The sequence below is a fragment of the Felis catus genome, chromosome F2, assembly GCF_018350175.1.
Source record: "Felis catus isolate Fca126 chromosome F2, F.catus_Fca126_mat1.0, whole genome shotgun sequence".
Lineage (NCBI taxonomy): Eukaryota > Metazoa > Chordata > Mammalia > Carnivora > Felidae > Felis > Felis catus.
Genome location: NC_058385.1, coordinates 81,782,426 through 81,809,462, shown reverse-complemented (window position 1 = coordinate 81,809,462; position 27,037 = coordinate 81,782,426). Strand labels below are relative to the sequence as shown.

Sequence of the window (27,037 nt, the reverse complement as noted above, 5' to 3'; positions counted from 1 at the left end):
GTCACAACTGCAGAGGAGGAAGGCACACCTGAGGTCCCACAGAATATGGACAGGTGTGGACCAATCAAGACCCAGGGGGAGCACGGGTGCCCGATGAGACTTCCTCCTGACAGCAAGGACAGCAGGGTCACATCCAGCCCGCACTCCTGACTAGGCTCCAAACCCAGGCACAACCCTGGCCCTGGTGACACCCTGAGCCTTCCCTTGGCCTCTGTACTCTCTCAGCTCTTGAGAAAGACAAGATCCGGGAGCCTGGAGCCCTGTGTGTGTTTCACTCTTAGCCTAGAGAAGCCACGAGCCTGTGCTGGCCTCCTGCGTCCTCCCCGGTGTGGACTCAGTGCTGTCCCCTGCCAGAGCACTGCCCCTGTCACGGCTCCAGCCTGGAGTGTGGTTCCAGGCCCTCTGGGTGACAGGGGGCTCGTGCTCCCCACGAGTCCACACCCCAGCCGCTCCCGTTGGCTCCTGGGGGAGTGGCCAGGGCTGTGCTTCCCTGCACAATGGATCAGGTCTGGGTTGCACGGTGAGCAGGGGCCGCAGGGACCAGAGCTGAGACCCCTCCGTGCCAGACTCCACCCTCAATGGCCACGAGTCTTTAGGGTCCAGTGGCCACCTGTCCGGGCACCAGCTGGAGTCAGTGGCCTGTGGCAGCAGAAGTCAGAAGGCTGTAGGTCCCAGGGTGGGGGTGAGGCGAGAGCCAGCCGGGGGCCTCCCGAGGGGCCGGGGAACTCTCCTGTCTCAGCAGCATCTTGCCGGGCCCTGGGCTCATCTGGACACAGCTCCCACCCGGAGGGGCCTGTAGATAGACAGGCTGAGCCCCGGGGCTGCGGGGCTGCGAAAGAGCCCGAGAAAGCTTCCCAGAGGGGACTCTGGGAAGGCAAAAGAGCCCTATGAGGGCAAAGGGCCAGTGTCCAGGAGGGCGTGGGGCCATCGGATAGGACGGGGTGGAGTCTGCACGGAGGAGGAGGCCCAGATCCCTTCTGAAGTGCTCTCTTTTCCTCCCTCCCTGCCCCCACCCCCACGGGCGGCGTGCCTGCAGCCTGACCGACAACCAGTGAGGAGCTGAGGCCTCCTGCCAGCAGCCACGTGGGAACCGAGGGCCAGATGTGTCCTGGGTCCCTCCCTCAAATGACGCAGGTAGCCAGCTTCCGGGGGGGCCCCGAGCAGAGCCCCGAGGGAGCCCAGGGCCTCCAAGTTCCTGCTCCTTCGACGAGAATACAATGATTGCTCCGGGCAGCTCGTGGATAGCAAGCATCCCTAACACGCCCCGTCCCGTGGGCACCCCCGGACCCCTTCGCTCGGGTGGCACCCCCGGCTGCTGTGAACACTGGCCGGGAACAATTCGCAGGGCTCCTTCCTCTGGAGAACAGCCCTTGTCAGTGAGGGACCGCCGCTGGGCAGATGGAGGTCACCGACTGGCAGAGGGTGACAGGGGGGCGGGCTGGCCCCAGGGAGCCCCAGGGCCCCAGGGAGCCAGGCTCAGCCTCTGGAGCGCCAGTGGGGTCGCCGGAGCTGGTCTTCAGCTGAGTACAGCCCTTCCTCAGCGCTGCCCCCCGTCCTGCCTCTCCTGAGAGCCTTCCTCAGCGAACCACTGGAGCGGACGTCTTCACGCTAGGCCCTGCTTCTAGGGAGCTGACTGGGGGTCATGGCCACCCTCAGCCATTGCAAGAGGCTAGCCCTTGGGGTCCAAGCCCATGGATGATGGGAGGGCCTTGTCTTTGAAGTGCTGTTGGGGGACAACTCACAGCTGGGCACATGGTCAAATTTGTTCTGCCCAGGGCTTGGCTGAACGCCCCCTCACACGGAGGGGAGCAGGGGGCAGGTGAGAAGGAAAAAACTTGGCCAACATGCTTGAAGACCCCGGTTCAGCCTCCTTTTCCTGCTGGCGCTGGGCCAGGCCTCCCTGGGGAGGAGCTCAGAGAGGGGGAGAGAGAGAGAGAGAGAGAGAGTGCACATGGGTTGGTGGAGGCAGGGGTTTCACCACGCAGCCCAGACTGCAGCTGGGTGCCAGGCTCAGTGACATCTCTGTGCCGCGGTGATTCAGCAGATGACCACCCCCAGGGCACTCCTCTGTGCTGGCAGCCTCCCTGCGTGGGGAGCACTATGCCAGCACGGGCAAGGCCCACAATTCTGGGTGCTGGAGCTGGCCTGGCGGAGCAGAGTCGCACTGTGGGGGCGCCGTCAGGCCACGCAGAGGCTGCTCGGGCTGATGGGGGCTCTGCCTGCCTTGGGGCACCTGCCAGACCCAGTCCTCCCTGTGAGGTGGCTGGGGTGGTCTCTACCCAGCCTGACCTCCTGGAGATCCCTCTTCTTGGATGTGTGCCCTCCCCGGAGCTGAGCCATCTGAACCCCTGGACCTCCACAGCCCTCAGCACCCCCACCCTGAGTGAGAGCCCCCCGTGAATGAGCCCAAACGCCTCCAGGGCAGATATGATGAGTCACTCCTGCACTCCCCCGTGTGGCCAAAGCAAATCACCAATGAAGATTCGCTGAACACGAAGGTGAATCTGTGCCTGCGACTGAGGACGGGGCAAATTAGCTCTTGCCCTGCGAACCTCAACCCTGCAAGGTCCGGAGCTCCCTTCAGAGCCTCTTGACCCTTGTCTGGATGGAGGGGAAGGCTCGGCAGGACGGACACTCGCAGGCTCATGTAGCTGCCCATGCTCGGCCACACTCACCATCCGCCCACTCTTTAGTAGCTGCTCTGGGACCTGTCCTTAGGACACCAGAAGACCAGTGGTTCCTCTTCTGGTCCCTGGAGCCCTGATGCACACTTTTAGAACACTTCGTGGGCTGTGCCTCAGAGGTCTGCCTACATTCGACTCTGTGAGGGCTGTGGTTTGATCATACCCATCCTTAGACTCCAAAGCTTGAACAGATGGCTGGGCAGAAACTGGGTGGGGAAGGTCTTGCTAGATGGAAGAATGGAAGGTCAGGTGGTAGAGGGAAACATGGAGAAGGGTGGGAGAAGGATTAACTGTGATTGTGGTGTTCGTGGTTGTACAGACGATAAGGGTGGTCAAAATGGGGATGGGCTGTTGGGGATCAAGAGTATTGATGATGAAAGTGGTGATAATGAGGTCGATGGTTATAATAAAGACATCACCAACAAGGATGGTGTTATTGACCGTAATGATGGGAAAGGTGACCACAGAATGGTGGTGATGATCACATCATCATGATGAGAAGGATGTGGCCAGGGAGGGAAAAAAAGGATGTGACCGCAATATGGAAGGGTTATTAGTGATCATGATGAGGTTGCTAGTGTAGTGATGATAGTGATAATCATGATAGTGGGGTTGAAGGCATTAAGGATGATGGTTTTGATGGGATGATGACGATGGAGATGGGGATGGGAATATGATGATGATGATGATGCTGGTGATGGTGATGGTGGTGATGATGGAGATGATGACAATGGTGGTGATGGTAATGGTGTTGATGGTGATAATAGTGACGATGGTGGTGATTATGGTGATGGTGGTGATGGTGATGGTAATGATGGAGATGATGACGATGGTAATGGTGTTGATGGTGATAATAGTGATGATGATGGTGATTATGGTGATGGTGGTGATGACGATGGTGGTGATGGTGGTGATGGTAGTGATGGAGATGATGATGATGGTAATGGTGTTGATGGTGATAATAGTGATGGTGATTATGGTCATGGTGGTGGTGATGATGGTAATCATTGTGGTGTCCAGGGTGATGTGGTGAAGGAGGAGATGACGTTGTTGGTGTCAGTGCTGGAATTGGTGATGGTGGTACTGATAACCGGCACTTGGTTTTGGTGTGAGTGATGAAGACGTTGGCCAGGTGAAGGCCATGGGTGACGATAGGGGTGATAATGGTGGTACCAGGCTCTGAGTGGATTGAGAACCTTTTCCAGGACCGGCTTAGACAGCCGTCCACAGGTTTAACTGCCTGCCGCCCAACCTCCTGCCCCAGATGTGGGCTGGCAGGGGAAGTCACTCTCATTCTCTTACGTTTGTCCTCCAGGGAGGCTGTGGCACGGCCCTGGGCCTCTCCCCAGTGGCAGTGGGTCTTGTGGGAGCGCCTCTTACTGAGGGTGGGATCGGGTCACGGCCACACTGTTCCTAGCACAGGCAGCCTGAGCCTGCAGGTCTGTGGGACGGCCCTCCAGACGCCTCCTCCCGCCTCTCGGGGCTCACTCTCAACTTGACACTGAGGCCCTTGTGGGCTCCTGTCACGAGATTTTATTTTTATGGGGAAAAAGGCAGCATCCACTCGGTTCAGGGAACGTGGTTTCATTGTGTGGCGCTTAGGCTATAAATCGAGGGCTCGTTTCCAGCTGGGGCGTGCAGGGGACTGGCGGCTCCCCGAGCAGCTCCTGCTATGGAAACGGGGCCGTGTGCCACGAATCCCTCAGTTGAGGCTTCTGCTCCGGTGACGGGCCCACCTCGGCTGTCTCTGGCCTGGGTGGGGTCCGTGGGCTGGGGCCGGGGGGCTGGGTGGCGCCTAGGGAGGGGAACCCCTTGTCTGCCTGGTCCCCAGTGTCATTCTGTCTGCCTCAGGCACGGAAACCTGACTTCCCACGGCTGAGGCCAGTGTCCGGGGGTGTCCCTAGGTTCCCGGGATTCCCAGACCCTGCCCAGACCAGGTCTAAAGGAGCCCAGACTCCAAGCCCCACCTGTGGGGGACCCACAGGGCCCTGGGGATAGCCCGAGGGTTCTGGGGTCAGTGGGTGAATATCCCTCAGTGGAGGTGGGGCAAGGGCCTGGTTTATACCTCCCATGACCTCAGTGTGCCCCGCCATCACGCCTGGGCAGGAGGAGGCCAAAAGAGCAGGCCCTGGAGGCCGTGGCGTTAGCGGAGGTTTTGGAAGTAAAGTAGGGAGGGGGCTGTTCCGGGCCCTTGCGGGAGTGGATCTGGGGGCCTGCCGGGCAGAGGGGCCCCCGTTTCCCAGCTCAGAGCGAGCATGTTTATGGGTGTGGGTGCGGTGAGCTGAAGCTGTGGTAGGCGGGGGGCATCCCCAAGGGGCCCTCCATTCTCACCCTGACCTCCAGGGTTGGGGGCCCTCCTCCTGGCCTGCTCCTTCTCTCGCCTAGTGGTCTGGCCCCAGCCCCAGCCCCAGCCCCCACAGGGAGCGCCTGGTCTCCTTCTGGGGTGGACCGAGGGAAGTGGTAACGGCGACTGCCCTCTGCAGGGAGGTCCGGGGGGTCAGGCCAGTAGGCATCAGGCCTGCAGGCGGGGAAACTGGAGCAGAGCAGAGGGAGAGGGCATGGTGGGGAGAGGGGAGGAGGGGAGGAGGGGAGGAGGGGAGGCGAGAGAGCGTGCTAGGCAGGCACGCAGCCGGCAGGTGGCGCCCAGGACTTGGATGGGCCTTGGATGCAGGCGCCGGGTCAGGGACAGAGGAGGACGGAGCAGAGGGCAGGGGCGGCCGTGGGGCTGGGAGAGTGGGCTGCGTGGGAAGACCCTGGAACCCGCCCTGCCTCCACTCAAGGCCCCAGAGCCTCCCCACCCCCAGGTAAGGGACAAGCACAGCACCTCCCAGGGGGACCCCTGCCCACAGGGCGGTTTTCAGGGGGCGCTGACCCCGCCCCCGATGGCTGGCTCCGCCCCTTCCTCACTCTGTGGCCCAACCCAGCCAGAGCCCGCAGGCAGCTTGCCCTCCGCGCCCTGGCCCTTGTCTTAGGGGCCGGGCCCCCCCCTCTGAAATGCTGCCCTTCCAACACCCCCACTCTGGCCAGGGCTCCGCAAGTGTGCCTGCGGGCCGGCGCTCTGTGCTGGGGAGAGATCTGAACGAACCCATGAAGGGGAAGAGACTCGGGCAGCGGTTGGGGGTGTGGACATCCATCGTGGTCTGTGCTGTGCACCAGTTTCTCAGCAACCTTGGACATTTCCTGACTCCCGGGACACTGGACGGCAGCCTGGAGCTCGGCCAGGGAGAGGAAGGAAGGGACAGAGGCCGGGTCCTGTCCGGCAAGGGTGGGAGAAGCCCGCTGGCCCCACCCGGCCTTCCCAATCAAGCTCCGAAGTCCACAGTGGCTGCAGCGAACAGACAGGTGGCCCGAAGCCAGGAGGGGGCACGGTGCCCGCAGACGTTAGAGGGGTCATCTCCCACCTCAGAGCCCCCCCCCAGCCCCTCTGTACGGCGTCCCCCCGACCCTAGGGGTGGCTCCTGAGGTTGCTGCCACCCTTCCCAACCCCCCCCCCCCCCCGCTCAGGCACCTGTCCCGGACATGGAGCTTAAGACCAAGAACGTAGATCAGGGCTGTGGGTTGTGAACCAGACGTGCCGGCCAGGTGTCCTGACCCACCTTGGGGTCGGTCACCACCATGAGCAGAGTGACACCCCCATCGGCTAAGGAGGCCGAGGCTCAGAGGGCATCTGGGGTTGCTCGGTCCACCTGCACAGTGACAGATGGGCAACGACAGTAATAAGGGGGCCGCTGGCTCCCCGGCAGGGTCCCCGGGGCCCCACCCCACACCGCCAGCCATCCCAAGTCTTCGTGAGACGCTCAGCGTGCGGCGTGGGCCCCCTTCTCCCACGTGATCTTTGCCGACCATCTTTCCAGAGAGATTACAGAACGGTGGACCCCCAACCCCAGGATGGCGGGTGGGGCTGGCCACATAATTGGTGGGGGCCACAGCCAGATGGAAATAAGGGACTTTTGCTCACAGTTAGTAGGGGCTGCAAGACAGCTACGGCAGAGCACGGCCTGGGGCCGAGACAGGTGCCGTCGAGGCACCCCTGTGCGGCAGCCCCTCGCAGCTGGGGACACAAGTTCACCTCTGGGAGCCCAGGAGGCTTTGGCCCCGCAGACACTGGGCCCCCGAAGGCCAAGGATCAGCACGGCCCACGCCTGGCACCCCACAGGCCTGCAGCAGACGGGGAGGGGCCCACGCCCACGAAGCGGGAACGGGGGAAGGCGCCGGCGTGGGGCAGCAGTGGGGCCTACAGCCGAGCAGGGTGGCCAGGCCGGCGGCTGGGGGACATCCAGGTCAGGACCCCCGGAGAGAGGCCCCACCTGGACCAGGTGTGCCCGGGCGGAGGTGACAGCTGTGAAGGGCAGGGGCCCAGGCCCCAGCCGCGAGGAAGGAGAGGGAGTAGCTCGCAGACAGAAGGCAGAAGGGGACCCCAAGCCACTGCCCCGTTTCCGGCAGGGGGGTGGCGCCGGGCAGGGGTCCCTCCAGGGCGGCCCCTCTGTGGCGCGGAGCCTGCCTGCGTGGGGAAGCTCCTCGCTGCGTCACGCTGAGCTATTCTCAGCCCGTCTCCTTCTATGGCTCCGGAAGTGTGCTTGGAGGCCGGCGCTCTGTGCTGGGGAGAGATCTAAATGGAGACGCAGGGAACGGCAGGAAAGTTGGCCACCACCCCCTCCCTGGCCATCCTGAACCCCCAGCTCCGGGGGCGTCTGGCCAGGGCCAGCTGGCAGCACACCCCCCATCCTGGCTGGGCCGGCCACGCTCGGGACTCCTGCCGCATGATCCGGTCTGAGTCCCCTGGGCGTCCACGGGGGCGGCGCGGGAGGCACAGCCTGGCTGGGGGCCCAGTAGGGCAGAGAGGAGGGGGCGGCCGCGGGCTCCAACCCCCACAGCTGGGCCCCCAGCTGCTCCTGCCGAGTCCCCACAGGGCTTCCACCCCGGACTGCCAGGACACCGGGCCCCTGGCTCTCCCCATCCCTGAGACCCTCCTAACAGCCCTCAAACAGGCCCTGCCCACCCATAGCTTGGCTCTCCAGCACCTGCCCCTGCTCGGCCTAACGTCCCCCCTGCGGGCCACAGACTCAGGTCGGCGGCCTTGGTCCCCACCTTCACCCACGGCCCGTCTAGTCCCGCTCCCCTCCAGCTCTGCCCCTGGAGAGGGACAGAACCCAGCAGGGCCCCCTGCTCCCCCCTGCCCTGCCGGCGCACCTGTACCCGGCCCACCCCTGCTCACCCTCCGGCTCTCCCCACCCTTCAGGGCGCCTCTGGGCTGCTGGCCCCAAAACATCTGGGCTGCTGGGGAACTTGACCGGAGTCTCCTCAGGGTGGGACCCAGGTGGGTCTCGTCCACCCATGTCCCCAGAGCAAGCTGAGAGCCTGATGCAGTCAGCGAGCAAGAACATGGCTTCGTTGGACAGAAGACCAGGAAGGCGCAGTCGCACACACATACACACTTACATGCCGCACACAAATGTGCACGTGCGCACACACACACACACACACACACACATTCAACTGACACACCTCGAGGACGACATTGTGCTCGGGGGCTCTGAGGCGGGCATGAACAAGGCGGGGCAAGGTCACAAAAGACTCCGTTAACACAGCGCTAAGAGGCCGGGAAGACTTCCTGGAGGCGGTGACAGTGGGCTCAGAAGTAGACAACAGGTAAAACCATGATGAGTTTTTATGCTTAGGTAAAACCCGAGAGGCCTCTGTCATTTGAACCGGGGGTGATGTGCGCTCGGCTGGATGGGGCACTCCCGGTGGAGGGGACAGACTGGCCACAGGTCCAGCCTCCTCCCTGCCACCCACCATTGCCGTCAGCCTCCGAGCCGCCTGAGAACCTCGGCCACCGTTTAGTACAGTCTGCCTGTTGTGTGACAAGGACACCGCTGGGGCCAGAGGGGTTGAGTGATGCGCAGGAAGCCACACGGCGCCCCCAGGAGAAGTGGTGTGAGGAGGCAGGTGGCCCGTGGAATCTCAGACCCAGCCAGAGGCACCTGCCGGGCTGAGGGGACATTTTAGATCCAGACACCGCGTGGGTGGCCCCACGGTGGGCAGCGTGCATGGAGCGTATCCCGGGCCCAGCTCCCTGTCCGGGGCTCCCGTCCCGCACACCTGCCTCCTGGAGTGGGGACGCCGAGGACCCCCCACCCTTGATGCCACAATGGCCTCCCTCCTGTCCTGTCGTGGGTCACAGTGGGGCGCCAGCCGGACTCCCTGGTGGCCATGGGCTGTTCCTTGAAGGGCAGAGTCATGACCTACTGGTGCCTGCAGTTCGCACGGGCCACACGCAGCCCGTGTCCTCCGGGGCCTATGGGGGTCGTGACGACACCCCATTTTAGGGGCAATCTACACCTCCTGTGCCCCACCTTGCTTGGCGCCTCCCTTGTCGGGCTCAGGAACTGTTCTGAATGGATTACTGACTCGCCCCATGGCTGGAAGGGCAAAGGTTCTTTGCAGGGGAGAGTACTGATGCCAGGGCCGGGAGGACTTCAGAGGACTTACCCGCGGTTGCACAGGGCGCAGACTGAGCTCGCAGACGCCTCCAGGAGCCTGCAGTCTGTCCTCGCACGCCCTCACCACGGTGCCCTGGCTCTGCCTCCCTCGCTGTGGAGCTTGGACAAGTCCCTGGCCCTCTCTGGGCCTCGTCTTCCCCGTTCTGGAGGGCGGTGGTGAGGCGGGCCTCGGGCTCTGGGGCCTGACCTCCCGGCCCGGAGGGGATGCCCGCAGGACCCGAGGTGCGGCTGGCTGAGGCACCTCGGTGCCAGCATCTTGGAAAAATACAAAACTTTCCTTGGAGGCTGGATGGGGAGGGAGGCGCGAGGCAGGAGGCAGGAAGGAGGGAGGGGGGAGAGGGTCTGGTGTGTGGGGGCCCAGAACGAACAGGCTGCCTGTTCCAGGGACAGGACGCAGCACACACACCCTGCCAAACCGCAGGGAAGAGGAAGTTTGGAAGGAGAGGATCGGAAGGAAAATGTTCCCTGGGCTCTGAGTGCTCGCTCACATACCTCTGCCTCCCGTGGGCAACCCCCCCCCCCAAGCCAGCGCTCAGCCCCCCAGCTCGGGTCTCTCAACAGGACGCGTGCCTGCACTGCGGGGTCTCCTGACACCCCTGCCCCCAGCTGCCCTGGCCTCCCGGGGTCTCTCGGAGGCTGCTCTGGCTGTGGCAGGTGCATCAGGCAGGTGTGCCTGAGGGACCCCCCCCCACTCTCATTAGCAGGTCCCCCCACCTCTTGAAACCTCCGTGAAAACAGGGCAAGAAAGTCTTGAGAAGTGAAACGGAGCCCTTGTCTCTTCCGCTATCCTGGCGCCCCCAGCTCTCTGCCCCTCCACCCACCACCCTTTCTTCTTCTTTGACCTTGGCCCAATCTCACCTCTAACACGTTGTGTCGGGGGCCCGCCCCCCCCCCCCCCCCCGGCCTCTGCCTCTCCAGGCCTCCTCTGTGCCCCTGCTCCCTGCGCCCCGCTCCAGGGCAACAGGCCCCCAGGGGAGGGCCGCTGGGTAGGGGCAGGGCAGGGCCCAGGTGTGGGGCTCAGACCCCAGGCCTTTCTTCCAGCTGCTTCCCCCCCATGCCGCCCCACATCGTTGGGGCCTGTGCAGCCGCCCCAGTGCTGCCTCGGAAGCAAGGAAGCAGCGAGGCCGAGCGCCCCCTCCCGAGGAGATGATGGAGGCGCTGGGCCGCCAGAGGGCCCAGGGGACCCAGGATGGGCCTCGCCCTTCCCTCCAGGCTCCACGGGCTGTGGCTGTGGCGGCAAGTGCAATGCGGCCACGCGAGCCAGGAGGGACCACAGGCCAAGGCTGGGCGGGAAGGGCCAGGGGACCCCAGGCAGCCCAGCCCCCCTTTCTCCTGCACAAGGACGGGGCCACAGAGCTGGCGGCTGGAGTGAGAGCGGGCGCAGGAGTGTCCCAAAGGAGCCTGTGCTCATAGCCTGGGTGCTAAGTGGTGTTAAGGGCTGTGGCCCCAGGAGATCAGCTGGGAGGGCCCGGTGCAAACACGGGAAAGCCTGAGGCCTGTGAGTCCCCGGGGCACAGGCAGCCTGGAGCCTCGATGAGGATTACCCGCCAGGCCAGCACAGCGGGGGCAGGGGACCTGCGCTCAGGGGTCCCTAGGGGAGAGGACTGGGTCACAGAGCAGCCAGAGGAAGGCAGGTCCAGCGGAGGCCACAGGCTCTGCTTGGGGTGCAGTGGGGGATATGGCTCCCCGAGGCCGTGACTTTGGGAGGGAGACCTCACCTTGAAATAGGCATCTTAGCATCACAGACCAGCACCCGGGGTCTGGGAGCCTCGAGCCCTAGCGGAAGACCGGACCCCAGAGGGGACTGAATGGGGGGCGGGGTGGGGGGTGTCGCTGCCTGGATCCAGTGTTGGGCAGACCCCCCTGCCCCACGGAGCCCTCCTTCTAAAGTAGGTTCAAGGAGCAGCTGGCCACCTTGGGTCCGGCGGTGGGGGTGGGGTTCCCCAGGCCCTCCCTCCCTCCCTGTGCAGCTTACCCCTCCCCCCTCCCTCTCCCCAACCCGCAGCCCCGAGCGATCCTGCTCCGGGTGAGGCCCAGGGCTGGAGGCCCTCACTCTGTGCCTTCACCCCTGCTTGAGGGGGAGAGGGGCGCCGCGGAGCAGGGCAGGGCAGACCCCCCATCCCACCCCCCTCGCGGCAGCGGGGAGCCAGCAGCGAAGAATGGAGCCCAGGGCCCCAGTGCGGGGGTTTGCTGAGGGCTTCTGGGGCGATAATTGGGCGGCGATTAAGTGTTCCGAGCAGAGGCTGTCGCCTGTCACCTGTGCTGGCCAGCACTGCGCAGCCTCCCTGCAGGTCCCTGGCCGTCTCCGCGTGACCCGCCAGCACCCCCTTCCCTGGACTGTGCCTCCTCACACCCACGGCAGGCCGGTGTGACCGCGGCAGAGGGGGCACCGAGGGCCCCCCCCCACAGAGGTGGTGTTCGCCCAGCCCCTGGCCCCCCACCCTCTGGGCCCTGGCTGAGCTCCCCTCTCCCGGGAGCCCTGCTGCTATGTTGTGGGGTGCAGCCGGGGCTGGAGGTCACTGTGGGGCTGGGACCCAGAGAGCTGTGGCTGGCCGGGGCCACCCAGCTGGTCGGGAGACCTGGGCCCGAGTGTCACAGGGGCCACACGCGGTCTTTGTGGGCCGCTGGCCATTCAGGTGCTGGCTCTCTGGCACTCCCACGGGCACACGCGGCGTGCGCACACACACGTGTGAGTGTGGCCTCTGCCCAGCTGGCTCATCAGGTGTCCCCCTGACAACGGCCCTGAGACACAAGCCCCGGCTCACCCCAGACACGCACAGACTCACGGCTACATGCGGCCCCCCTGGTGACCAGCCAGCCACACGTGTGGGCCGGGCCACACTCCCCACCACCGCACAGACACCTCACACAAGGCCACACGCAGGCCTGCGGCCTCCTGCCGCTCCCAGGAACCCAGCCGCCAGGGCTGGGCCGCCAGGGCTGGGCAGCTCGGGGATTCCTGTTCTCACAGCTTCTCTGCCCGGCTTCCCCTCCCTACTCCGCACTGCCCCGCCACCCTCCCTCTCTGCCCACCCACTCGCCTTTAATTAGAAATGCCAGGAGAGCGATTTTGGGCAAGCTTTTGCCAGAAAGACATCCCCCCCCCCACCAGGGGTGGGAGCTCAGAAGGGGAAAGGAGACAGATTGGCTGGGGTGGGGGGAGGGCTTCCAGGAGAGCAGGGGGAAGGGGCTGGGGGGGCAGGAGTGGGGATTCCAGAGAGTGTGTGAGTCAGATGAGGGGACAGGTGGGGGTATGAGTGTGTCTGTGGGGAGGTGGGTGGGGGTATGAGTGTGACTGGGGGGCGAGTGGGGGGTATGAGTGTGTCTGGGGTGGGTGGGGGTATGAGTGTGTCTGGGGTGGGTGGGGGTATGAGTGTGTCTGGGGGATGGGTGGGTAGTGGGTATGGGTGTGTGTGAGGGGTGGGCGGGCGGGGGCATGTGCCAGTGTGCGCCCTGTGTCTGAGGGAGGGTGGGAAGCTGGCCGCAAGGGGCTGCGGTCTCTTGACTCACTGGCCGTGCGTCTGCGGGCCTCTGGCCGTGAGCAACGAGTGCTACCTGTGCCCGCAGAACATCGCAGGGCCTGGGACCCAGAACCATCCATCCTGGGGTAACCCAGAAAGGGTGTCCCTCCCCCACCACTGTTGCCAGGGAGGCAGAAGGGGCCTCCCTCCCGAGGGAATCTCAGCTTCCGGAGCCCCATTCCTTATATGGTGTTTACTTCTCTCTGCCTCTCCTGACTGCTAGGCTGCCTGCGCCCCTTCTCCTCCACCCCCGCCTCCTCCTTCCTTCCCTCCCCTCCTTCTCCTCCTTCCTTCCCCCTCCCCCTCCTCCTTCTCCTTCCTTCTCTTCCTTCCTTCCCCCTCCTCCCTCTCCCTCCTCCTTCTCCCTTCCCCCTCCCCCTCTTCCTTCTCCCTTCCCTCCTCCCCCTCCTCCCTTCCCTCCTCCTTCTCCTCTCTTCCCTCCTTTCCTTCCCCTCCTTCCTTCCCCCTCCCCCCCTCCTCCTTCTGCTCCCTTCCCTCCTCCCCCTAACCCCTTCCATCCTCTCAGAAGTCTTGGAGCTTCTGACCAGGTTCCCTCTGTGTCTTGGGGGCTTCAGGGAGCAGTACCCCTTCATCTCCTCCACTGCCCTCACAACCCCCCCTCCCCCCTCCCGCCTCCCCGCAGGGATTGGCGTCCAGACTTCCCCCGGAGGCACCACAGGGACAAGTCTTGGGCCTCCCCAAAGGCGTGGGAGTGGGGGCAGCGGTTGGTCCAGTCCAGCCATTGCCACGCTGGTGTCACACATCCACACCACTGTCAGGGGCCCGGGCAGCGCCCAGGCCTGGGTGCACGACCCTCCCACGTGGGATGCAGGACCAGCCCAGGCCCCCCCCCCCCCCCCCCCCCCCCGCCCCGGACTCGACAGCACCCCAGGGAACGGATAGGCAGGAGCTGGAGGCCACACCAGGGAACTCAGCCCTGGCGCCTGGGAGCGCGTCCAGGAAAGCTAGGAGCCTTGGGCTCCAGGAAAGGAGGGGGTCTGGGTGTCTGTCGGGGTCGCTGCCGGGACTCATCCGCGGCTCAACACCCCGCGACCCCGGGCCGGGCCGAGGCAGGGGTGGGGGCGCTGAGGCCCCGGGAGAGCGGAGTCAAGCACCACCCCGCCCCCCTAGGAAGGACCGACACCAGAGAGGGGGCAGCGGACCCTGGATCCCTGGGGGAGGGGCTTCCTCCTAACCTTTGGGCGCGTGGGGGCAGCAACCGACCCGCCCCGAGCCCCCTGGGGGCACACACCTGCGCTTCCCCGCCGGTCGCGGGCAGGGGCGTGTCGCCGGGTCCGGCCACCTTCCCTCGCCCCGCGGGCCGAATGAGCCGGGGAGGGGGCGCAGGGAGCCAGCCGGCGGATTAGTCACCCCGGCCGATGGCGCGTGCAGGGGGTGGGTGCTCCCTCGGCGCCGGGAGCGCGGGCGGGCGTGGGGGGCGGGGCGCGCGGGGCGGGGCGGCTCGCCGGGGCCAATGGGAGCGGGGGCTCGGCGAGGGGCCGCCCACGGCCGCGCCAGCCGCATAAAGAGCCCGCGCCGGCGGCTGGCCGCAGAGCTCGGCGCCGCCGCTCCGGCCGCTCTCCGCCGCTCTCCCTGCGCTGCCCGCGCTCCCCGCCGCTCTCCCTGCGCTCCGCCGCGCCCGCGCCGAGGACACCGAGGACCCGGCTCCACCGCGCCGCCGGCCCAGGGGCACTTCGCAGCCCGCCGCCTCCCGCCCGTCCGTCCGAGCGCCGCGGCCACCTGCTCACTCCCTCCGATGGAGCTGGACCACATGACGAGCGGCGGCCTCCACGCCTACCCCGGGCCGCGGGGCGGGCCGGCCGCCAAGCCCAACGTGATCCTGCAGATCGGTAAGTGCCGGGCCGAGATGCTGGAGCACGTGCGGAGGACCCACCGGCACCTGCTGACCGAGGTGTCCAAGCAGGTGGAGCGGGAGCTGAAGGGGCTGCACAGGTCGGTGGGTAAGCTGGAGAGCAACCTGGACGGCTACGTGCCCACCGGCGACTCGCAGCGCTGGAAGAAGTCCATCAAGGCCTGCCTGTGCCGCTGCCAGGAGACCATCGCCAACCTGGAGCGCTGGGTCAAGCGCGAGATGCACGTGTGGCGGGAGGTCTTCTACCGGCTGGAGAGGTGGGCCGACCGCCTGGAGTCCATGGGCGGCAAGTACCCCGTGGGCGGCGAGCCGGCCCGCCACACCGTGTCCGTGGGCGTCGGGGGTCCCGAGAGCTACTGCCACGACGCCGATGGGTACGACTACACGGTCAGCCCCTACGCCATCACCCCGCCCCCCGCCGCCGGCGAGCTGCCCGGGCAGGAGCCCGCCGAGGCCCAGCAGTACCCGCCCTGGGCGCCCGGCGAGGACGGGCAGCCCGGGCCCGGCGTGGACACGCAGATCTTCGAGGACCCGAGGGAGTTCCTCAGCCACCTGGAGGAGTACCTGCGGCAGGTGGGCGGCTCCGAGGAGTACTGGCTGTCCCAAATCCAGAACCACATGAACGGGCCGGCCAAGAAGTGGTGGGAGTTCAAGCAGGGCTCCGTGAAGAACTGGGTGGAGTTCAAGAAGGAATTCCTCCAGTACAGCGAGGGCACGCTGTCCCGCGAGGCCATCCAGCGCGAGCTGGACCTGCCCCAGAAACAGGGGGAGCCGCTGGACCAGTTCCTGTGGCGCAAGCGGGACCTGTACCAGACGCTGTACGTGGACGCCGAGGAGGAGGAGATCATCCAGTACGTGGTGGGCACCCTGCAGCCCAAGCTGAAGCGCTTCCTGCGGCACCCGCTGCCCAAGACCCTGGAGCAGCTCATCCAGAGGGGCAAGGAGGTGCAGGATGGCCTGGACCAGGCCTCCGAGCCCGCCGGCCCCCAGCTGCCCGCCGAGGAGGAGGCCGAGGCCCTCACGCCGGCCCTCACCAGCGAGTCTGTGGCCAGCGACCGGACCCAGCCTGAATAGAGGGCGGCCCAGGCCGCAGCCCGCCCGCCACCCCCCGCCTGTGGCCTTTGCCAACCAGGACTGTCCGAGCCGGGCCGAGCCCCGTGCGGGGGAGCCCTCGTCCCCCCGCCCGCTGGGCACCCCACCTCCGCCTCCCGGCCGGACTCGCACAAACACGCGTCATCCAGACGTGGACACTCTCCCCCCCCCCCACCCCAGCAGCAAAGGAGCCCCCCCCCCCAAGTCCTGCGGGGCTCCTGCCTCGTCACCTGCCTTTCTCTTGTCTGTCTTTCCCGGCCCCCATCCGCACCCTGCACACTCTCAGGCCATGACCCGACTTCCAGGCTCCCTTATTCCGCCCCCCGCCTGGGCCCTCCGGGCATTCAGAGGTCAAGTGTCCGGGCGGCACAGGCCAGTGCGCGCCAAGCTCGAGGGACACCCCGGAACAGACGCGAAGACAGACCGGTGCCGCCGGAACCCTGGCTCCGGCGCGCTGCCGTCTCCTGGCAGTCGCTGCGCGGCCGGCTGGCACTCTCGTCGCCGCCTCGGGCAGCTGGCCAGCCTCGGGCCACGAGGCCCCTCCTCCTGGAGGACAGCTGAAGCGTAAGACGCAGCAGCAGCAGCAGCAGCAGACCTGGTGTCCTGGTGCCTCCTGGCCCCTCAGGTGAGCCCCTGCCCCACGGCACCACCCCGGGGGGGGGGCGCTGTAGAGTAGGGAGGACCCAGGGCCCGTCCATTTTCCGGGTGAGCCCACTGAGGCTCAGAGGCATCCCCAGCGAGTTAGCTGCAGGGGTGGGGTGTTGGGGGGCTGCAGCGCAGAGCAGTGGGGAAGGAGCAGAGACCCCAGGGATCGGGGAGGAGGGCTGGGGGAGTGCTGAGCCAGCTCTCACACGACCCGACCCGGTGCTTTCTCCTCAGCATCAGTGATTCACACCAGCCTGGAAAAGGATCGGCTGGGCTCGATGACTCACCCACGGCGGGCGGAGGGTCCCACAGGGCCCGAGTCCTCACGCTCAGCTGAGGAGCCGGGAGACTGACGACAGGTAAGGGGCCCCACCTCTCCCACCGAGACCCTATCCCTCAGCTGTCCTTCCTGGGGCCCCAGGCCCGGCGGCCCCCAGCGGCGCTCTGGGCAAGCCGGGGGCCGCCCCATAACGTCCACCCACACCCTTCCTGCGGAGCTCCTCCCAGCCTCTGGCCTGTCCCTGACCCCCCCGTGTCTCTCTTTCAGGTCCCAAGGCTCCCGCAGAGTCTTTGCTGCTTGCCTGGCACTTCCCCTCCCTCTCCTCCTGCAAGCCGCCTGCACACGAGGAGACGTTGAGGTCGGCGAGAGGGGCTGCAGAGAGGACAGGCCCGGCGGAGAGCTGGAGGTGAAGACGGGCCAGCGTGAGGGCCAGGGCCTGCCGCCAGGCCTGCCCCGCTGGCCACCAGCCCTCCCGCCCCCGGGTCCGCTGTGGCTGGAGTCGGGGTCGGCCACCTTGGGCCCTGCCTCGCTCCAGCCCAGGAACCCCCGGCCACGGCACGGCGGCCGTCCTCTCCTACCAGAGCTTTCCGGGAGCTCTGACGCCGAGGCCACAGCCCCTGCTCCCCGCCCGCAGCCCCAGGCCCGCAGCCCCAGCAGTGCCCAGAAGCCTTTGCCCCTGGGGCTTAAGCGGGCTCTCTGCCAGGCCCCGCCATTGCCAGGGTCCGGACCCCCACCTCTCCAAACACCAGCACCCCGGTGCAGACTGGCCACTCAGGTGTGTAGCCCCAGCAGGCCCTGGCTGCGGGTCCTCCTTTCCACCTGTCCAGTGGGGGTTCCCAGGTTCAGAAGACTGGTGTCTGCAGAAGATTCTGTCAACCCCGACATCATGCACTCCTGCCAGCACCCCCAGATTTTATTTTTGCACATAAGCCATAACCCACACTCACAAGCTGGCACGGGCTGCAGGGAGGCCCCAGGGTCCTCAAGAGGGTGCGGCCAGCCCTCCCTGTCCCCAGTGGATCAGGCCTTGATGTCAGGCCAAGCTGTGTGCAGCCCCCTGTCACCTTCCCTGAAGACAGACTTTTTAAGTTTTTGTTAATAAAACACTGAAACTTCTCGGTGCGCGCTGTCATTTCTCTGTGGACTTGGGTTGGCGGGCATGGAGTGCGGAGGGAGGCAGCTCGGGGTGGTGGGTCCCTGGAGCCCCCACGAGTGCAGACTGAAGGGTCTCTGGGGACCTAGGGAGCACAGGCCCATCACCCCACAGGCCAGTTGGTCGGGGTCCTGGATCCCCAGGGTAGAAGGGCCTTAGGGGCTCCCCCCACAGAAGCGAACGCCTGAGGCGGCCGGCAGTGGGTGAGACTGGGCGGAGCCCTCGTTGTAGCTGAGCTGAGCACTGTGCCCCCGAATCCTCTGCCCACTGCCTGCTGGGGTGTGTGTGGTGGGGGTGTCCTAAGAAGTCTGCTGCCAGGGCTCAGCCCACACGGAGGCCTAGGGCTAGCAGCCAAGGGGGTCTTCTCGGGCATCGAGCCCCGGGGACCCAGGCAAGGCAAGATCCCCACTGGGAGGTGACCCTGACGAGTCCTGGGTCATAAACTTGGTCTCTCCAAGCCTGTCTCCTCATCTGCAAAATGGGCATACCATCACTAATCTAATCCACGCGTGGGTTCGAGAACTGAGACATGAGGGCCGTTCGATGCCCCGTGGGCGGTTGGCCTCACCTGCCTCTGTGGGGTCACCAGGCCCCCAAGACAGAGGGAGAGATAGCCTGGTGGGGGCTCAAACCCCTGTTCCAGCCAGCGTTCAAGGAGAAGCAGGCCCAGTGGGGGCGGATGGTGAGCGGTTGGTTGTGAGCAGTTTTCTTGCTCAGTTGTGGTCCCGGCTAGGCCAGTGCATAGGCCGTAGGGCAGGCTGGAACCTCCCCCCGCCCCCCACCCCCCGCCCGCCGGGCTCAGGCTGAGCTACTGTGGGACAGCTTCTTCCTAGGTGATGGCTCAGCTCTGCTCTTAAGACCCATCAACGGATTGAGCCAGACCCACCCAGATTGCCTTGGTGATGATCTCCCTTAAAGTCAACTGACGATAGGCTTCGGTCACACCTGCAAAAGGCCTTCATGAGAGTTTGGATGCCCGGGGACGGTTCCCTAGCTAGGCTGACGTGTACAAGTGACCAGCCCCAGTGTCACAGTCATGGACAGGGGCTTGTCAGGTACCCAGCACAGGTCCTGCCCCTCCAAAGGGGCTGCTCTGCTCCGGGGGTGGGGGTGGGGGTGGGGGGGTCCTGGGCCAGGCGGCGGGGGCAGGGAGTGTGAGCCCCGCCCAGCCTGGGGAGGGCTGCCCCTGCTAGAGCTTCGATGCAGCATCGTGGTGGAGGACGCGGCCTGCTGGGCACACAGGGGAGACCCGGGCGGGCAGGAAGTGAGCCGGAGCAGAAAGCAACACCTGCCACAAGGAAATGTCGTCACCCTCCGCATGGAGAGGGCTGGCGGCCCTGAGCACGGTGCTCCCGTGGCGAAAAGGCAGCCTCTTCCCTATTCTTCCCTCGTATTTCTTTTAAATAATGGCAACTCTGACAAGAATGGGGAGAGGAAATTGACGGGAACAGGAGGCAGGGGCACCATGGTGATGCCTGGGAGGCAGGGATTTCTCCCGGAGACAGGCTACAGCTCACATCAAAGGCTGGAAACTGTAGGGGCCTTTTCTTTTCAATAAGAAGTTACTTCCGGTAATCGGGCGATTGTGAAACAGGCTCTCGGAGCACTTGCAGTAAGTAAGGGAGATGTGGCTGAGTCCCTGTGTCCTCAGAGCCGGGCGGAAGGCGGAGCAGGGGGGGCTCGTGGGGTGGAGGGGCCCAGCCCCAGCGACTCTGGGCACAGGATGTTCCCCATAAGGGCCCGCCTCACCCTTCCCCGGTCCCGCCCATCCATTGTCACAGACCACCCAGCCTCCTCTCCTGACTAGGGGGTGGGGGAGACTGAGGCACGGGGAGGGGCTGTGCTTGCCTCCTTTTTGGGATCAGTGCTGGGACTGGAGGCAGGGCATCCAGGAGCCCTGGGGGACTCACCCTGCCAACCCAGCTTAGTGGGGGGCTTCTGAGCCATGTGGACGTGAGCTCAAGTTCCCAGGGATGCCTTTTCTAGAAAATCAAGTCTGCCCATAGCGCTGGCGTGAGGGTCCGTGGGCAGGGTGCCCGGGCCGCAGTGGGTGCTCAGTGGGTGCCCTGCTGCCCCTGCAGAGCTCAGTGGGGACTTGGGCCTTGCATATCCCCTGAGGTGCTGTTGGGGATGGGCCGCTGGCCACGGCAGTTAGGCAACTGCCTCAAAGGGGCACCTGGGGGACTCAGTTAAGTGTCCGACTTCGGCTCAGGTCATGGTCTCACAGTTTGTGGGTTCAAGCCCCGCGTCGGGCTCTGTGCTGACGGCTCGGGGCCTGGAGCCTGCTTGGGATTCTGTGTCTCCCTCCCTCTCTGCCCCTCCCCCGTTCGTGCTCTGTCTCTGTCTCTGTCTCTCTCTCCTTCAGAATAAATAGACATAAAACAATTGTTTTTTAAAAAAGGAAACTGCAGGAAGAAAGGGGCTGGGGAAAGTGTAGCAGTCAGAGGGAGGTCAAGCTGCTGTAACAAAGAGGCCCGACAAACAAAACAGCTTATTTTCTGCCACATAAACATGTGGCTGGCAGCTGGGCTCTATCTGCTTACTCAGGACCTTCCGAGGGCTCTGCCGCCCCCAGGCCACTGTCTCCGTCTGCTGGTGAAGGCCAGAGGAAGGGCCCAGAGACAGGAAAGGCATACCGTAGTGTTTAGGCCCAGGGAGGCCCGGGGAGGAGGCCCATCGCTGCCAGCCACAGCCAGCACAGGGGATGCTGTCTCGGGTCCACAGGCAGCTGCCAAGGGCCCACACGCGTGCAGGAGGGAGGGAGAGGTCTCAGTGGACAGCCAGAGGACAGAAGGCCACATGGAGGACTGTTTGGGGTGGTGTGAACTCCACCCTGCCCAACGAAGGTCTGGCCTCTGGCCTCGGCTGCTGGGAGGTCACCGCCAAGCCCGGGGACATCCAGAGTCCAGCGTCCTTGTTTCCCCGGGGCTCTGGGCCACACGGGATCGGCTCGGCCTCCGAGGGGCCGGAGACTGAGGTCAGCCAGGCGGGCAGTGAACCGGGTCTACGAGACGGAAGCCAGATAAAGGCCTCGCACGCCGGGGCTGGGGGCTTCCCCGGTTGGCGACGCTGGTGCGTGCCATCACGTCGCTGCCCATGGCCCCACGGGGAGGGGACAGTTTGCACCCTCCTGGGCCCTGCCTGGTGCGCCCCAACCCCTGGCTGATGGTGGTGTGCGTCCTTTCCCCGCGATAAACCGTGACTGCGAGCGTGACGCCCCCCGGGGGTGCTGGGAGTCCTCCTGGCGGACGATCCCGGGGACCCCAGAGTCTACAGCTGGCATCAGAAGTGAGGGTGATCCGCAGGATTGTTCCAGGTGACATCATTTCACAGGTGATGTGACTCTAGTCCATAAGGGACTTTTAACTCCAAGAGGATTTAGGATTAACGTAGACACTTAAAAGAGAGATGGGACGCCGTGGTTCAGTCGGACTTCGACTCAGGTCACGATCTCACGGCTCACGGGTTCAAGCCCTGCCCCCGGCTCTGTGCTGACAGCGCAGAGCCTGCTTCGTATCCTCTGTCTCCCTCTCTCTCTCTCTCCCCCACTCGTGTTCCCTCTCTCAAAAATAAATAAACTAAAAAAGAAATTTAAAAGAGAATCAACCTCAAAACGTTACCATCTCTGCCAAGAATTAGTATGTGCTTCATATTTTAAGCATTTTCACACTGCAGACAATTTGGCTGATAGAAATGATGCCGACGCGGACTGTCTCACTGGGCCCCTGGTTACGCTCGCGGCTTTGGGTAGAAACCATATACGATTTTATGTACAGTGTTGGAACACGGGAAGAGCTTAAGAACCACCATACCGTTCAGCATCATTTACTGAGTTTATAATAATTAAGTTTTTGGAAACTTCACAACGTCTGACAAAGTAGATTCCGTGTAGAATATGTTAATCTTATGGATGTAGCTTAAAAGGCTTGAAGACAGGGGCACCCGCGTGGCTCAGTCAGTCGAACGTTGGACTTTGGCTCAGGTCACGATCTCACGGTTCGGTTCATGGGTTTGAGCCCCGCATCTGGCTCTGCACTGAGAGTATAGAGCCTGCTTGGGATACTCTCTGCCCCTCCTCTCCCCCTGCCCCTCTCCCCCTCCCTCTGCCCTTCCCCCCCTCTCCTTACCTCTCCACCTCTCTCTGCCCCTCTCCCCACCCTCTCTGCTCCTCTCCCCTCTGCCCTTCCCCCTCTCTCTGTCCCTTCCCAGAGTGCTGGCCTGCCACAGGCAAGGTCTCTCTCTCTCTCTCTGTCAAAAAGAAAAGGCTTGAAGACATAAATGGGACCAAACGTTACTTTGAAGTGCCCTCAAGTGGCTCTGAGCAGTGAGGACTGCAAGTGTAACTTGGAATCTGAAGCGAAAGCTTGGTTGGGGGTCGGTAATTGGCCTGTTCCAGCACTAGTTAAAAGAACAAAGTGGCCTCTGAGCCCTCGGCCCAGCACAGGAGCGCTCCCTCGCAGGGGACTGCCGTCCCCGTGCCCCTTGAGTGACTGGTGGCCACGGTCCAGCTGACCTGTCCTGCCCCCGATGCCCCCGCTCCCCATCTCGTCCCCTGCTCTGTTCCCCAGGCTCCTGCTTTACCTCCTTCTTCCCTCCTCTTCCTTTCAGTTGGATCTCTTTGGGGTCTCCGGGTCCCTGTTGTCTCTGTCTCCATCCCTCTCTGTCTCTCTCCCTTATGACAGGATTCCCATGATAGGGTCCCCTAAGATGGGCTCCCTAGAAGAGGATCCCCTAGGACAGGATCCCCTAGGGCGGGCTCCTCTGGGACAGGCTCCCCTAAGACTGGATCCCCTAGGACAGGATCCCCTGGGTTGGGGTCCCCTTCGACAGCCCCATATTCTCAACCTGGAAACTGAGGCACAAGGAGGTACAGGGACAAGACCAAGATTGCCATGAACCGGCTAGACTCTTGCTCCCCATGCCTCCTGCCTGGAAGATGCTGGCAACAGTGTCCTCACCGGAGGGATGTTTCTGAGCCCACACCCTCCCCCACTCCGCCTGGCACACGCTCTGCCTCCTGGAGGCAAAGGAGCAGGTGGTCCTGTGTCTACAGGAGAGCGCTCTGCTTCGGGTCCTGCCTTTGCCCCCACCGACCCCTGGTTCCAGATCCAGCCCGGACCGTGAAGCTCCCCGTGCTTCTTCCTCCCCTGGGCTCCTCCACCAAAGTCCCCGCAGACCCGCCACCCAGGGGCTCCCCCAGGGGCTCCCCCACGCTGCTGCGCTCCCAGCCTCTGCCCTACTTTCCGGGCAGTAGCCGTCGCCTGTTTCCTCCAGGAGGGAGGCCGGGCAGACGCAGCCCCGCGGCCCTGGGCTCCAGTGGCCCCAGCATGGGGCCAGGAGCTGCAAGGGGGTCCTCCGGCCCGCAGCCCCCATTCCCCTCTCCGATGGAGCCTCAGAGCCGGACCGGCCGCCGTATGGACTGGGAGGCGGAGGCCCCGGAGGGGCAGGGAGTCGCCAGGTGAACCAGACGGCCCCCTTCGAACCTCTGCCCGCTTCAGGCTGAGTCTTTGGGGCGGCGTGAAAGCCGGACATCAGGAGGCAAGCTTTCCTTCCTGGGCCTCGTCCTCTCTTGTCCCCCCTCCCCTCCCTCTGCGGCCCCACCCGGGCACCTCTGTGGGCACGCCCCTCCCCTCCCTTAGCCACGCCAAAGCCGCCCTGCCCAGATGACCAGACGACCCCAGCGCCGACCCCGGGCCACCCTGGGGGACGCGGGTGAGGGCGGCGTGGCCTGAGCCGGGAGCTGAAGCCAGACCGCGTGTCACCGCCAGGGGCACCCCAGACCCTTCGCCGCGGCTGACCAGTCCCACTCTCGACTCTGCACCCGAATCTGCACCCTTCGCCCCGGGCCTCGCGATGCCCCCGGTCCCGGCTGGAGCCTGCTTGTCTTCCCACAGTCTCGGACTGCGTCTGCAGGGAGCCCCAATTCCAGACCCCTGCTCCCAGCCGCCGCCCCGCTGTGCTGGGAGGCGACACCTCACGGGCCAGAAGCCCCTTTGGCAGGCCTCCCTGGCCTCCTCGTCCCCCCCCTTCCCCGGCCCCCCTTTCTCTGTCTCTACCTCTGCCCCTTTCTCTCTGTGCAGCCTCCTCTGGCCCCTCCCGTCCTGCCAGCCACTCTGTCCTTCCAGAATCCCTTAGAAGCAAACCTCCTCCCGCCCCCCCTCCGCCGCCCCGTTCCCTCCTGCAGGCCCCCGCCCTCTGCCTGGCTCTCCCCAGCTATTTCCTGCCGCCCACCTCTGTGCACACTGCTCCAGAACGCCTCCTCCCTCGGACCTGCCCTCTGCAGGAGCCCTGGACCTTGGGCACAGCCCCACCTGAATGACTTCTGAGCACAGCGTCCTCGGCTCAGGCCCAGAAAGGGCCCGGGGTGGGGGTGGGGGGCCGGTGTCCCTCTCCGAGTCCCTTCCCCCGTCCACGGCTGGGCCCCAAGCTTGGCTCTGACCCACGGGAGGACACGCGCCAGCCGCGCCCCCCTCTGCCCCGCCTCTGAGCCTTGGTGCCACACAGAGCGCGCCAGGCTCTGGCCCAGGCGCCCGGAAGAGGGGCGTCTTGTTTAGAGGCTGCTCCCCAAAGACAGCAGCTACTTGATGAGGGGGCGAGCACCCCGCCCCGAGGGTAACCGGATGTCTCTAGAAGGAGGGTCAGACCGGGGACTTCTGAGGCCCCTGACGCCGCGCTTGCTCAGTCCTCCGGATGGCGCACCGGGAGCCACAACGCTGCCTCCACCCCCTCGCAGGGACCGGCCACCGTCCGCCAGACTTCTATTCATCCTCCAAAGCCCTGCTCTCTGTCGTCCTCTCCTCCGTGTCTGGCATCTTCCGTGCCAGGAGTCTGGGCTGTGAAGGAGGCTATTTTTAGCCTCTGTTATCCCCGTAATTATCTTGTCTCTGTTTTGCCCTGTACTTGGTAGAGTTCTGCCGGAAAATGTCAGTCTGTCTCCACACTCGGGAAATGGGGGCGAGGGAGACCCTCACCGTGGAATGGGAGGGCGCCCCCCGCGGCGCTCAGAGAGCCCCCCGGGGAGCTCTGCTCTGGGCACGACCCGCCAGAGACGTTGGCCCCACCTAACCGAGGCCAGGAGGACTTTACAGGAAACCGTGACCCCTCCGGCCACAGGGCGCTGGGGATCCCAGGCCGTGGGGCTGGGGAGGGCCCCCACGGCCCTGGAAGTAGGGCCTGGCCTGGACGAGGCGCCCTGAAACCACGTCCGCAATGAATTCTTGGTGCGCGTTCAGACCTGGCCCTGGAGAGCAGAAGTGTCGCTTTCCCCCGATCCCCGGCTGAGGCAAGATCTGGCGGTCCACTCAGACCCCCACATCTCCCGGTCGCGGTCAAGAAGGAACCCGTGTGCTCCCGCTGCTCCTCAAAGCCTCCGAGGAGACCCTAACTGAGGCGTGCTCCTTTGCGCAGGTGAATCACCGCTGTGCGGGGCTACGGGTCAAGAAGAGATAGGGTGGGGGCCTGTGCGCTGCTGTCTGGGGCTGTGGGGTTCCGAGTCCGGCCGTGGGCTGGAGATAGGCGCCTGTGGGGACAGAGGCACGGGACGAGGCTGCTCGGCCGGTGGGGGGGGGGGCGGTGACGTGGCCCGGGGTCTGGGGCTGGGACGCCCCCTAGGACTCCAGTTCCTGGGCCCCGGACCTCAACACCTCCCTGAAATCTGACGTGTGAAGCCGTCGGGCATCTCTGCGTCCAAGCTTCCCTTGGCTCCCGCTGGCCTGGCCTTAAAGGCCCTTCCAGGGCCATCCCTCCGTGGTTATTTCTCCCTGGATGCTCGTTTTTGGAAGTTGTTGTTCCTTATTTAGTGTGTTCCTGCATTTCTCCCCTGCCCCATCATCCAGGTGTTGCCATGGGAACCAGGCTGTGGTACCCATGGCATCCTTGATGGATGAGTTTCAGGCACCTGTGTGTGTGTGTGTGTGTGCGTGTGTGTAGTAGGGGGTGTGTGTGGAGGGAGGGGGTAGGCGTGTATGGGGGGCAGCGGGGGCAGGGGCTGACAAGGGCCCCTGGGGTTCCGGATCCATCAGGAGGTGCAAAGGGGTGGTGATCAGAAATCTCCATTCGTGATCCCATCACCGCCACTGTCCTGTTCCTCACGGTGGCCCCTCCTGCTGTCACCATCCCAGCCGGGCTGACATCAGTGTCCAGAAAGGCCCCCAGTGGCCTCACGTCACCCCCCGTGCCCTCACAGCTGCCGCCTCCCTCCGCCTCTCCCTTGACGACCAGGACCAGCGGCACGGCTGAGCCCCCTCTTCGTGTTGCTTGGGCAGCTGTGGCCTCCGCCGCTGGCCGCGGGCCCCCAGCAGTGACACGGGTCAGAGTGCCTGCCTCCTGCAGACTCACTGGGCTCCCGTCCTCCCCGTCAGTCTCCCCATCTCTGCGGTGGCAGCCGTGAGGTCACCCTCACACCTGCAGAGTCCTCCCCTGGTATCCGCTCCTGGGACCCAGACCACGGAGGGTGGGGGGCGGAGGGGAGCGGGGCTGCCGTGGGGGGGGTGGCTGCGGCGCTAAGAGCAGCTCCGCGCTGTCTCGGTGCCAGCGTCCCGATGAGCTGCGTGGGAGGGAGAGGAGAGCCAGGAGCCCGCAGGGCCGCAGCCTCCTCCCTCCTCCTGCTCTGCCTCCCCCCTGCCCGCCCCCTCCCTGCCCCCACGCCAACGCGTGGGCCGTTGGGGAGGGGATGGGGGCGGTCTCTGGAGAGCCAGAAGGAGGAGGGGGGGGTCTCATCCCAGGGCAGAGCCGGCCCCCAAACCACGCTCTGCTCCCAGCCCTGCAGACCCCACAAAGGACGGTCGGGGCCGTGTGTCGCCTTACGCTGACCACTTCCTCACTGGCAATGCTGTGCATTTACCGGGTTAAATAAAATGCGTGATTTAAATGAATTTCTCTGGTTGCCAGAACGTTGTAAGTCACATTCGCGGCTCGCTCTCTGTTGCCGGGTGCTGGGCGCCTCACCCAGGGGACATCCCCGGGAGGGGCAGGGGCTGGTCGGCTGGGCCTGACCGCCGGGTGAAGGGGCCGGGTCCCAGGGTTGCGGGAGCTCTGGCTTCCCCGGCCGTCATCCGGGAGCCCTAGGGGCCCTAGAGGCTGTGAGGGGTCTCCGGGAAGAGGCCAGAGTCACCACAGGGGTGTGGTTCCCGAGCCCTGAGGCCACAGGGAATTGTTGCCAGGAGAGATCCCAGGGGAGTCAGCCTGCTTCCCGCGCAGGGCCAATTGGGTGCTTATCCAACCGCGGGAAGGGATCCCTCCCACAAAACCCACACCAGCTGAGATGCGGGGCTGGGGCCGAGCCTGC

General features: G+C 65.0%; 1 protein-coding gene and 1 long non-coding RNA gene across 2 annotated transcripts; one reads left to right on the top strand and one right to left on the bottom strand.

The window, feature by feature from the left end:
- Positions 1 to 8,334: 8,334 nt before the first annotated feature.
- On the bottom strand, positions 8,335 to 14,123 carry LOC123383163. The gene is made up of 3 exons (XR_006592612.1): positions 13,961 to 14,123; positions 9,177 to 9,442; positions 8,335 to 8,676 (listed from the first exon to the last, which is right to left on the bottom strand). It is a non-coding gene; the product is annotated as an uncharacterized LOC123383163 (long non-coding RNA).
- Positions 14,124 to 14,279: 156 nt separating this feature from the next.
- ARC (activity regulated cytoskeleton associated protein) lies at positions 14,280 to 17,714 on the top strand. The gene is made up of 3 exons (XM_023248559.2): positions 14,280 to 16,298; positions 16,553 to 16,677; positions 16,866 to 17,714. The coding sequence occupies exon 1, from the start codon at positions 14,465 to 14,467 to the stop codon at positions 15,653 to 15,655; it is 1,191 nt and encodes a 396-aa protein (XP_023104327.1). The 5' UTR covers positions 14,280 to 14,464; the 3' UTR covers positions 15,656 to 16,298; positions 16,553 to 16,677; positions 16,866 to 17,714.
- The last annotated feature ends 9,323 nt before the right edge of the window (positions 17,715 to 27,037 follow it).